At 38.9% G+C, this 13,195-nt stretch overlaps 1 protein-coding gene across 2 annotated transcripts; it reads right to left on the reverse strand.

Moving 5' to 3' along the window:
* Positions 1 to 3,072: 3,072 nt before the first annotated feature.
* LOC107780973 (C2 domain-containing protein At1g53590) lies at positions 3,073 to 12,826 on the reverse strand. 2 transcript variants are annotated; one of them, XM_075236061.1, is made up of 12 exons: positions 12,221 to 12,826; positions 11,997 to 12,071; positions 11,408 to 11,551; positions 11,044 to 11,139; positions 10,809 to 10,940; positions 7,972 to 8,124; positions 7,845 to 7,886; positions 7,544 to 7,592; positions 5,912 to 6,004; positions 5,647 to 5,833; positions 4,488 to 4,611; positions 3,073 to 4,300 (listed from the first exon to the last, which is right to left on the reverse strand). In XM_075236061.1, exons 1-12 carry the CDS (start codon positions 12,347 to 12,349, stop codon positions 3,305 to 3,307), a joined length of 2,220 nt encoding a protein of 739 aa, XP_075092162.1. In that variant the 5' UTR covers positions 12,350 to 12,826; the 3' UTR covers positions 3,073 to 3,304. The 2 variants fall into 2 exon arrangements, with proteins under 2 accessions (XP_075092162.1, XP_075092166.1); XM_075236065.1 differs by having other exon boundaries at positions 11,997 to 12,117; positions 12,221 to 12,814.
* Positions 12,827 to 13,195: the final 369 nt, after the last annotated feature.

A 13,195-nucleotide genomic window follows, 5' to 3' on the forward strand; every position in this document is an offset into this window, starting at 1 on the left:
TGACTATATTGATATCGGTTTCGGATTTTAGTTTAGAGAGTTGGGATAGGTCAGTTGTGTCATTTGGGACTTGCATACAAAATTTGAGGTCATTCAGAGTTGATTTGATATGGTTCGGCATTGCTTTTAGAAGTTGGAAGTTTATTAGACTTGAATTGATGTGTGATTCGTGGTTTTGGTATTGTTTGATTTGATTTGAAACTTCGAGTAAGTTTGTATTGTGTTTTAGGACTTGTTGGTGTGATTGGACGGGGTCTTGGGTCCTCAGGCGTGTTGCGGATGAGTTTCAGACCATTTTCTTCATGTTTGGACAGCTGATGTAGTGTCTGGTGTGTACTTCTTCGCGTTCGCGACACAGGGGTCGAGTCTCCGACATAGGGGTCGCGTTCGCGAACGCTCTTCTTGATGGGCTGATGGACTTTTCTTCGCATTCGCGAATGGGTGACCGCGATTGCGATGCTTTGGAGGGTTATGGCCTTCGCGAACGCGAGCAGGGAGCCGCTCGCGATGAAGGCATGCAGGCGGGGGGGGAGGGGGGGCATCAGGCATCAGGCCTTAGGCCTTCGTGTTCGCGAGGGAGGCTTTGTGTTCGCGTAGCTTGGGGTCATTTGGTCATCGCATTCACGATAAGCTTGTCGCATTTGCGAAGGAGGATTTGGCAGTTGGTGAGATTTATGCTTCGCAAACGCGAGGCATCTTCCGCATTCGCGAAGGGAAATGACTGGGCAGACTGTTTAAAATCTGGGTTAGAGTTATTATATCATATTTTGAGTTGTAAAGCTAGGTTTTGGGCAATTTTGGAGGGAATTTTCATGATTTGGTTCAGGGTAAGTGTTTTTTACTTGGATTTGTTCATTATTCATGATTCCATCTTAGTTTTTATCATTTAATTGGTGATTTGAATTAGAGAAATGGGGCATTTTAGTAAAAACTTCCTAAAATGAAAATTGAGGATTTGAAGGTGGAATTGAGGTCGGAGTTGGATGAAATTGGTATAGTTGAACTCATAATTGAATGAGTGTTCGGAATTTGTGAGCTTGACCGGGTTCAGGGGTGCGAGCCTAGGGTTGACCTTTTGGGTTGACTTTTTTACTTTGATAAAGATCGAAACTTTATTGTTTGAAGTTGTTTCATACGACATTATTTGTTGATATTAAGTTGTTTGTGACTAGATTTGAGTCGTTTGGAGGCCGATTCGTGGAGGAATGGCTTTTTGGAGTATTGATTCGCGCGTTTGAGGTAAGTAACACATCTAAACTTGGATTTGAGGGTATTTAACAATGGGAACTACGTTATATGAAAGATATTGGGGTGACGTACGCGCTGGGTGATGGGCATGTGTACGTGCACCAGTGTGTTCATGGTTTGGGGAGGCCTTTAGGCTATTATCGGGCATGTTTTGCTATCATGTCTTATTATACCCGTGTTTTCGCTATTTGTTCGGTTATTTGAACTGTGAATCATGTTAGATATCATGTCTAGGCTATGTGCTATTTGTTTGAGACTTGATAGTGTTATTCTTGTCGTTTCTGAGCTATTTGTATTAATTGTACATATATTCTCCGTCATGATGCTATATCCGAGTATGATATCTCTATCTCAGTATTTCTTATTTGATTCCTCACATGTTGTTGATGCCGCTTATGTGTAACATTGTTAAACTGAGTATTCTGATATGTATTATCTGAGACTTGAATGGTAAATGACTCAGTTGGGCCAAAGAGCCGATTTGATATTGATTTTGAGGTGACGCGTATGCCAGGCCCATATTGGGCTAAGTGTTATTGTTTTGGGACCACGCGTGTACTAGGCCTCACTATTGGACTATATGATTATGATTAGAGCTTGGGCAGAATCCGCCTATTCCGGAGGCTGATATGCTAATAGTGGGTGCAGGCACAATGTTTTATATACGTGTTTGATGATGGACAGATATGCCAAGCACCCGTACAGTGCTAAGTGTGAATATTTTGATGGATCCACTGTGATATTGTTGATTTGACATATATACTTGACATGTAGGCATAGAGATGTACCTTCCTCATGCTAACTGCTAAATGAAATGTTTTATCTGTGTTGGGCTTAACTGTTATACGTGAAAGCATGCCTAAGTTTCTGAAAAGTGAACAAGCTGAACATAGTATCATTGAGTTACATGTTTCTATTGTTCCCCTTTATATTCTGAACTGTTACTGGTAATTGATTTTGGCATCTGGTTATTGTTTCTGAGCTCGTCACTGCTTTCAGCCCAATGTTAGTGTTGTTATTTATTCAGTACATGGGTCAATTGTACTTATACTACACTCTGCACTTCGTGTGCAGATCTAGGTACATCCGATCGAGGCGATTTCCAGAGTTGAGTTGCTATTAGCTCTTGGGAGACTGCAAGGTGGCTGCTACATCGTCCGCAGTCCTTGAAGTTCTCTTTTGGTTATTTCTATCTTTACTATTATATTGTTCAGACAGCTATATTAGAGGATTTCGCTTGTAGCTTGTTATTCGGTAGTGCTCGTGTACTCATTGACACCGCGTTTTGGGGATGGTTGTAGTAGTATTATGGTTATGCTAACTGTTGGCTTACCTGGCGGGTAGGATTAAGTGCCATCACGGCTAGTGAATTTTGGATCGTGACAGACTGCTAATATGGTACATCTTCACGTTGTCCCCTTAGCATAACTACTACTCATATTAGGAAAAGAAAAGGATTGAGCAGAAGAACAAATACAATAACAACCCGTTATTGGCAGATTACAAAATTTGTGAAGTGACTTCAAATCTAATACGATATCAACAAGACGCCTATACACCAAAAGACGGAGAAATCCCTTGATTCATTTCTTGAATGAGTTAGACCTCTTTCCTTTAGCTCAAACAAGAGCAATTCAAAGACCTCTAGCGCAAAATCCATGTACAGTAGAGCACATGAAATTGCTCGGCGTCTAGAAGGGGAAAGATAAAAGAACCAACAAAGAAATGGAAGATCCAAAATTGATGTTTCCAAAACTTTCATGCCTACAAACTTGACCAAGATAAACCAGAACTTTTACACTGGTGAGGAATCAAGGAAAGAGATTTTAAGAAAAGTTGTATCTTTCCAAAATTTCATGATTTAGAGAACTTGAACGAAGTAGACACTTTTGAAGTTATGGTACAGTTTGCTTTATCCTACATGAAGCTATTACAGGCAGGACATAACAGCATATACAAGTAGAACGGAATAAGAACATCAATCTGCTTAAAGAGACTGTACAAGGGGGAAAATGAGAAAACTGTCCTTAACACGTACAGAGCTCGCTTCATTGGTCTAACTAGAACTTTTGAAACTTGAAGTCTGACCAAAGCCATGATTGTCTTTTGCGTTCCCTGCTACCTCATCTGGACCTTTAATGCTTTCCCTATCTACCAGTCCACTGGTCTTTATTGTGGTGTCAAAACTCTCAATACCAGAGCTGGCTAAGGAAGTGTTGCCAACTGAAGGTGCTACAACTCGAGGCGAATCAATTGATGAATGTTGAGACTCTGCATCAGAAGAATCAGATTCCAGGGAGCTCACTCTCTCTGTCTCTGATGATTCTAGCTCCCCTTTAGATTTTCCTGATGACTTCCGCGACACCGCTTTCTTTATGCCACCACCAACAGACTTACCAGCATGTTTAAGGATGTTCTTTGCCTTGTCTCTCACTCTCCCCTTTTTGGGGCGTTCCCCATTTCCCTCATGACTCTCCTTTCCATCTTCTGTAGGTGTTGTGGCCAATAATGAAAGGGAAACCGTGTCATCCACTATAATCTTCACTCCAATTTCCTTGGCACTAACCGCCCTAAGATTCTCGTGTTGAGATGTCTCAGGTTCTCCGAGATTGCCTGACTTATCCTCGTGTCTAGGACTTCTGTGGAAAAGCGAGCTGATCTTATGTAAACCCCTGTGAATTCGACTAGGAGAATCTGGCTTACTTCCATTAACACTTCCATCAGACCTGCACTCATCATTGTGAGTGGAGCCCCCTGCTGTTGACTTAAAACTTCCCTTGGAATCACCACTCACGCCAAGAACTTCCCCATCAACCCTGCTTTTTCCCTTTCTTGGTTCCCAGACTTGTGCTACTTCACTCCCTGGATGGTGTACCCATATACCAGTCTCCTGCTGCCCTTCGATATTAATAGGTTCATACTTATCTGCAGCTTTTGATGATTTATCGGCTGATTCAGTGGTTAAGGAGCTTTGTTCAGTTGTATCCATCTCAGCAAATTTGATATCCTGTTCATCGTCCACGCTTCCTCGCTCATATGACTGCTCCGCACCCTGAAAATTGCTGAAAACTTAGCACTGCCTTAAACTTAGCATAGTCCTTACTAGTTTTAGTGCATTCATGATTCATCAGCAGAATAACGCAGAGCACTTTCAGGCGCAAAGAAGATAATCCCTGCAAAATCTTTGCTTCTTAACATTCTAATTTCTTGTTAATGACAAATTTCATAAGAAAATATACCTTTTTGCTACAGCCAACAACAGTTATGGCAAGATGCAATCTCCCCATTTTAATGTTCTGAAGAGACAGCCACATATCACGCCTCTGCCCATCCCTTAAATCGCAGATGTTGATGGAACAATCTCTGTTAACATAAAAAAAGAACATTCAAGTAAATAGGCTGCTTATGTCAGCTTTGAATAATATTCCAGTTGGAGAACATACTGATGTCAAAATGAAAAAGGGGAAATGACAGATAAAGCATACACCAAAAGGGAAAAATTTATCGTCCAATAAGTTTGGTGCAGGCCAAAATAAATGATTAGAATAGTAGTATAATCTACTAGTTTTAACTTTTAGATGACACAGTACACACAGTTCAACATGGTATCAAAGTAGGCAGACCTAAGATCGAGTCTCACCTCCACTCACCAAGGATATATTTCTGCATGCTTAGCCCGACAAAGAAGTATGAACTCTATACATTAAGGGGCGTGTTGCAGGTTTAAAATAAATACTTAGAAGTGATCCCTTATGTAACTTAAACTTTTAGATGAGGTGGTTCATGCAGTTTATTAACGTCAAAAAAGACACTTCTCTATTTTAGCAGTCAAAGTTCAAGAGAACTTTTACACGTCTAGTTCAATAGTAGCACTAGAAAACAAAATTATAAATGCAGATCCTTTATTTTAAAAAAAATCCGCTTTCTTCATTTTCCAGAGGGTTGAAGTGGGGTCTGCTGGAGATAAATACCAAATCTAAAACAACAAACAAATCGATTGTAATGAGATTTGTCGAGCATAAGGCATTCTGATGTTTCAAAACCCATAAATAAGAAACCCTAATTCCTCTCATGTATGAGAAAACTCCAGATGCGAACAAAATGATAAAACATACGTCAAAAACTAGTATCGCTATATTTTGCATGTCAGCATAGTACGATAGCAACAAGATTAGCAGAAGAGACAGCTGAAGCACAATGCTAAACATGATAAAAACTGTGAGCACAAGATGAGTATAGAAATAGAACTCAAGCCCCTAAAGCATGATCGTCACAAGACCGGAAAGAGACCACAAAACAAGGAAAATTTCTGAGCGTAACCCAATCACTACATGCACTACATGGTCAAGGGGTGAAAGGTGGCTAGTATTTAAATTGCCAAGAGAGAATAGGACAAACCCCAATGTATCATCAATAAAATGGTCCTTGTCACGAACTTCTAGATTGAGCATGTTGTTAGGAGACTCCCATGTACAGATTGGAATCTTGAACTCCTCATTCCACTGTGGAGTCAATGTCTTCTTCCGAGTCTTAGTCCTGAATCTGTAGGGGCCAAGGTGTCCCTTAACATATGGATCAGCCAATCCTGAAAAAGACCACCCAGCTCTTAGGCATACATTTCTAATAATTTGACAGAAGTACAGCAAGACAATTTTCTACCTACCATTTAAATCTGATGGCTTCATGTCAGCTGCTTCAAGAACTTCTAAAATAACAAAAGCAATGGGCTCCTTAGCATCAACCGAGAACCAGTTTTCTGACAAAATGAGAACGAAAGACTTATCTAGCAGCAGTTGTACACATTTTTTTTTTATAACAGCGGTACACATTTAATTGAATTCCATCATTCGAAAAAACAGAAGCCCAACAACTCTAATCCCATATTTCCATCTACACAAGTTCTGCAGCATGTACAAACGTATGATTAATTAGTATTTGTTATACTATTATACACATGAAAGATAAAAAGTGTTGTGTTTGACGATAAGCATGCAATGTTCAATTCTATGAACACCTCCACCATTAATAAAATAAACGTGATTTTTTTTTTCCTTCTCAAAAAACAAATATTTCAGATATCGCATCTTGCCTACTGTTTTAAAAATCAAATAGACTAAATTCAAGCACATTGAGGTCCTAATGTTTTTACTCGTTTCCTTTTTTATTATTCCTGGGGGTGGGGAAGTGAATGGTAGCAAAACTTGTATGCTTGTATGTAATTTCAATTATTGATTAGGTCGAGACACCCACTACAACACACTAAATATTCCAGAAAACATGACCACCACCTCAAATCCTATTCAATCCCCTACCAGTGCAGTATGGCTCATATTAGAACTTTATCAACAATGCGTTGTGTATCAGACTATCAACCAGTTTAAGTTCTAAAAAATGAGTAACTCACATGGTTCATTCACCGCCCAATATCACCTTATAACATTGTGGATAATGATCTTAAAACAAATAAAACATTCCAGGCTTTCCACACATTCAAGTTAACTTCACTGCATTCATGTAATCGGGACTTCTTCCACAACACTAGCACAGAATCATATATTGGTAGAATAAAAATGCTTGCAAGCCGCTATAATCTATCACAACATAACTAGGGATTAATTATCTATTCAGTATTCACTCAAGCAGGAGGTGGCCTTCTAAAACTTCTTTTCCTTGATTTACTTTAATCCAGATAAATAATCTGATATCTGAATGGGTTAAGTAGGTGACAAGTTCAGGGCTAAAACCGGTTGGGGTAACCCTTTAACAAAGTAAAAGAACAAAGAACAACAAAAAAAAAAGGCAAAATTGCATTCTCGATACCTGGTTTAAGCGGATGTGCGCTTTTGTCCTAATTTTTAAATTGTGCACATAATACTAACGATTTACCGGAAAACGAGACTTGATCTTAAAGGTTCAACTTTTGGATGGAGAAAATGCACATGACTCTTTTTGCCTTTTTAAAGTCTCAAAAGCCAGTTTTCACTTATTTACCTACTTTTTATAAATAGTAAAACTTATAGATTGAAATCAAACTTCAAATATGCATATAAATCTTTTTAATATATTAAGACATTATTTTTCAAATTTTAACAATCTTCATAATGATTTTTCTTCAAAAAAATGAAATTCCCATCTCAACTAATTGAAACATTCTCTAATTATAGTTTCTTGAGTATTGATAATTCTTGTATCTAAAATTAAATTCAAATTTCATGTAAATGAGTTGGAGCCAATAATATTGGAGCAAACCAAGCACCAAAAGGTTTGGGGGAGCGGGAACTAGCGTGACCATTACCTGGTTGCGGCGACACAAACTTCTCAACATCCACCACCAGCATGTTGGGCTGCAAGATATTTTGAATAACTTAGTCTAAAGCTCTTTACAAAGGCTGTCTGTTTTTCCTTTTCTTTTGGGTACTTGGAGACCACATTACCTGATTGTAAGCTATTCAAACCATTTTCAGCAAAAACGTAACTTATTTGAAACTTTTTCCACCATTCTGAAGCATATCAAAGTCTAAAATGTGCTTCTACCACAAACATATTAGGGGAATACCGTTAAATATAAGACAGACTTAAATATGAACGAACCGCACCTCGACAAGTGTCTGCTCAAAGGCAACAGCAAGTAGTTTATCCTGATAAGGATGACAAACAAATCTTAGGAAGATTGTGTAAATGTGAATTCAATGTTTCACAGACACAGATATTCATTCAACTAACCATCCATCCAGCAATTCCAGGAAGTTCTGTTACATCAAGCCCATGTGTGAAAATTGGCTTCACAGTCATCTGAAAATAAGGAGGCTCCACAAAGCACACCCGCAAACGACCGATAAACGGCCACTTCCTTAAGAACTTTACCCCAACCAAGACCTACATGGAATAGCGATACATTCAAATATATTATTTTAGGAATTAAAATATGGCCATCAAACAATACAAAGAAATAAAAGAGTTGAGAGGAGAATAACTATATTCAACGGCTAAACGATGCTGAACATAGAATTCTCTAAAATTGTCATGAGTCTTCTCATTTGGTATGCTGTATGCATGCCTAGAACACTTACAAAAGTGTACTTGTTTGCTTCGCTAGCAGCAGGGAAAGCCATTCTTACAACTAAAAACTTGAGGAATAGAAGGGTAGCTCACTAAACTTGGTGCTTCATGTGCAAGAAATCAAGAAAAGATGTGAACCACTTGGTAATTTATATGTCATGTGGCGCACTCATGCACCCACTGACTGTGGGGCACAATATGGGATAAACAAAGAACAACCAGAATAGACCAGGAAAATCCTTTTGCAAAGCATCAGGAAGAGCTACTTAAACCTATGATTGAAAGATTTCTGTAGCAATTCACCTTAGAATCTCTCAGCCCTTTTGTAAAGTTAGTTAATATGTGAAGTGTCACTCTATCAAGATCTTATGTGATCCTACCAGTTTACATTGAGCATGTTCTTTATCTGAGAAATGGTAATGTCTAGAATAAGCAAATTTCTCTCATCAGATATTTCTTTAGGCTTTAACAGAACAAATCTGTTCAAGCCTTACTTCACCAGGAAAAAAACAAAGAAAACATTGTGAAACCATGTTCTTTACCCTAGTAATGATTAAGATACAACAACAACAACAACAACAACAACCCAGTAAAATCTCATTAATGGGGTATAATCTCATTAATGGGGTATGGGGAGGGTAGTGTATACGCAGACCTTACCCCTACCCGAAGGAGTAGAGAGGCAGTTTCGAAAGACCCTCGGCTCAAAAAAAAACAAAAAGACAAAAGGGCAAAAAGGGAGACAATATTAGTATCACAACAACAACCATAGGATAAATAGGAACACCATGAAATCCAGAAGAAATATGCAAAGAAAGGGAGAATATTAGTAAATATTAGTATCACCACAACAGTCATAAGAAAAATAGGAACACCATGAAATGTAGAAGAAAGATGTAAAGCAAAAGCGATAGCTAGTAAACAGGACCTGCACTGAAAAGCGAACTAGTAAGCCACAACATTCCCACTAGTTATCTTAGACAAAAACCCTACATGGCTAGTCCCACCATGTTACGAAGTAAGGCACAACTCAACTACCTCCTAACCTACAACCCTAATACTCGATCTCCACATCTTCCTATCAAGTGTCATGTCCTCGAAAATCTGGAGCCTCGCCATATCCTGCCTGATCACCTCTCCCCAATACTTTTTAGGCCGCCCTCTACCTCTTCTCGTGCCCTCCGTAACCAGCTGCTCACACCTCCGTACCGGAGCATCTAGGCTTCTCCTCTGAACATGTCCGAACCATCTAAGCCTCGCTTCCCGCATCTTGTCATCGATAGGAGCCACATGCACCTTCTCCCAAATATCATCATTCCTAATCTTATCTATCCTAGTGTGCCCGCACATCCACCGCAACATCCTCATTTCTACTACTTTCATCTTCTGGATATGTGAGTTCTTAACAGGCCAACACTCAGCCCCATAGATCATGGCCGGTCTAACCACCGCTTTATAAAACTTCCTTTTGAGTATCGGTGGCACTCTCTTGTCACGCAGGACTCCAGATGCTAACCTCCACTTCATCCATCCTACCCCAATACGGTGTGTGACATCCTCGTCGATCTCCCTTCCCCCCTGGATAACCGAACCAAGGTACTTGAAGTTTCCTCTACTCGGGATGACCTGCGAATCAAGCCTCGCATCCACGCCCACTTCCCCTGGCTCAGCGCTGAACTTACACTCCAGGTATTCCGTCTTCATCCTGCTCAGCTTGAAACCCTTAGACTCAAGAGCCTGTCTCCAAACCTCCAGCCTCTCGTTAACACCGGCTCGCGACTCATCAATCAGAACTATGTCATCGGCGAATAGCATGCACCATGGCACATCCCCCTTGAATATGGTGTGTTAACGCGTCCATCACCAGGGAGAATAAGACCGGACTGAGCGCAGAACCTTGGTGTAACCCCATTACAACCGAAAAATGCTCAGAGTCGCCTCCTACTGTCCTAACCCGAGTCTTAGCCCCATCATACATGTCCTTAATCGCCATAATGTAGGGAACCGACACACCTTTTGCCTCCAGGCATCTCCAGAGAATTTAGGAGATGATTAAGATAATATAACAATAATATAAAAAGAATACCAAGGGGTGATCGTATGTCCTAAGCACACAAGAATTGGGTGCCGCAAATCCTTGAATTTCAAGTCTTAAAATTCAGTCTTCAACTATCTTTCTAGCTAATTAATTTTTAATCAGCTCTTCTAAGCTAAATATTGCTCACATCAAGATTCAAGAGTGTGTAAAGCAGTTCTACGTGAAAAGAGAGTCATTCGAAACATACTCATCAAAGTTTTTTATGACTTGATACGAATATTTCAAACCTTCACAGAGTCTTCAACTATAAGTACTGTACATTAAACTGATACTACTAATCCCCTCCCCGCCACACACACACACACACACCCCAAAAAAAAACCCAAAACACACACAAAATAAAAAACTCATTTCCCTCTACAGTATCAGGTTTTCACAATATTAATTGCCATTAGTGAATCACCTTTCCCTCAACATGCATGCCCAACAGATGCAACTTCGCCCACATCCCAAAGCCCAACCTTTTCCTCAGTTTCACGGCAAGAAGTGCACTCATGTCATCAGCAGTACGAAAATTCATTCCCAACTCCAGGACCTGCACATGTTATATATAAATCTAAGCCACAGCAAATAGAGCACAAATGTGCAGAAGCCAACTGCTGACATAAGTCAAACATTCTTGAGTCAGAATTACATACCAAGTGATCATCTCCAGTAGATTCACGAAGAACCCTCATTTCTGTGAACATAGGTGGATTTCTTCCCAAGTAGAGGTGCTGAATTGCAGCTTCTTTCTGTATGCATTAGCGGAAAGAAAAAAAACTCCTGATAACTCAGCTCAACAAACAACTTAATTACTTAGAGTAAAAGTTACAAATTTGCTGGTTATGGCATAAGATGAACAACTATATTGTCAAAGAAAAGTAGAACTGTTTGAATTCAAGAAAGACACTTAATACAGGAAAAATGTAGAAAACAGAGGCACTACATGACATATGATGCATCGAATCAAGAATGTAAGAAAGTAGTTTAGCAGAAAGTACACATAGTTTGAACACTTACAGCAGTCCAGGGTTTGTACTTTTGCATAAACCATGGAATGATAGGGAGGAGAATTTTCTGTGAAACAATCTCCTCCATACAGATAGGCCATATCTTCTCAATCGCATAGTTTAACCATCGCACTGATTCGGAGTCTGAAAGGACCTGGTAAAAGCCCAAAAAAATGCTTTAGACGAAAGAAGTCTGTAACTCGAAACCACATCAAGATTCAGCAGGGAAGATGCTGCTTACTCTAGGTCTTAAAAGATTCTCTGAATAATGAAAGATTACAATCACAATTTTTGTGTTAAAGGAACACAGAAAAAAAAAGACACATTAAAAGATTGAACTACTTATTAACTGGAAGAATCAGAATAAATCCAGGCATATGTCACTTTAGAAACTGTTACTAGTAAATCTTAGAAGTTCCCAAATCTATCAGAATATTCTTGTGCTTTTCAAACTTCAATTAACTAGTTTTGTCTGGTAAATCCAACAACAAAAAAGTAATAAAGTTTCCAAATTTATTAAATAGAGTATCTTCAACAGACCCAAAAAAAGGGAAACAAGACTATTAAGAAAAGAGGGAATCAAATTGGAAAAAGCTTACTCGGCGCTGAGAAGACTGTCTTTTTTCCTCGAACTGTAGTTTCCTCCGTAATTTAGTCACATACTGCTCATGAACCTTCAAAATTTAAGAGCATAATCTTGATAAATCCCACATCAAAATACTGAAAATTGAAGCAAAAAGAATGATATAAGACCATCTAAACTTGACAGTCGACGAAGAAACTGTACATGAAGTGATAAAAATACAATCTTTTAGCAACTTACCATGTAGAGATAGATAAGGGAGAGGAAGTAAGCAAAAGGGTGACAACAATCGAAGGAATTAAGCAACCATAGTAGCAGCAACACAATGCCCACATGATGAATTATTGTAGCATCCGTTATACTTGTCATTTTTCAATCCCCACCAAAACTCCTTTCTTCTTTATGTACAGAGTTGTTTGTCCAAAAATGACAGAGACCCGCTAACATAAACGCCTGACCCAACTCTTCAAAATATGTAACCCACAATTCTGATCAAAACAACTGCAGTAATTACCGACCATCAAAGTCCATTCTCCTTCAATCTCATTAATTGCCTAAAAAGTAACCTAGCCATTTATTACATTTGCACATAAGTATACGTACTGAAACTGATGTGAGAACAACTTGGGGGTGTTCAAACCGGGCAGATGATTCGGGTTTAATATTTGAAAATGGGTTTAGAAGGGGGGAATTGAGCTTCACGACGACGAAGCGGAGACGCGGTGGTCAAGCAAATCGGCGGAAGTTTATCAAAAGAGAGTGAAGATTTTCGAATGAAAAGAGACTCCATGTGGAGAGTAGCGTCCGTGTTTTTGGTGTTTTTTCCGTTTTCATGCTTTGACTGGCAGAATTTTCCCAATTATATTTGTGGGCTCCATCTTCAAATGGATAGCCTATAAGATTAATTTTCCAATTATCGATTACTTAACCAACTCTGTTAAAAATTTAGCCACCTGAACGTATCTACAAGATGCTTTACGTCGTTTGGTTCATGAACTAATCATGAAAAATTGTTTATCCTTATTCATCATTTATATTAATTGAATTGTTTTTATCCTAAGAGCTATATATTAAATAAAAATATGTTAAGAATGTGATAAAAAAAGTTATATTCATTTGTTTGATAAACTAGTATTAATTTATTAAGTATTAATTAAGTGATAAACTAATTTGATAGTAAATCTTTTTAGTGCGCGGCGAACTGAATAACCAGGA

Source organism: Nicotiana tabacum, chromosome 2 (assembly GCF_000715075.1).
Source record: "Nicotiana tabacum cultivar K326 chromosome 2, ASM71507v2, whole genome shotgun sequence".
NCBI lineage: Eukaryota > Viridiplantae > Streptophyta > Magnoliopsida > Solanales > Solanaceae > Nicotiana > Nicotiana tabacum.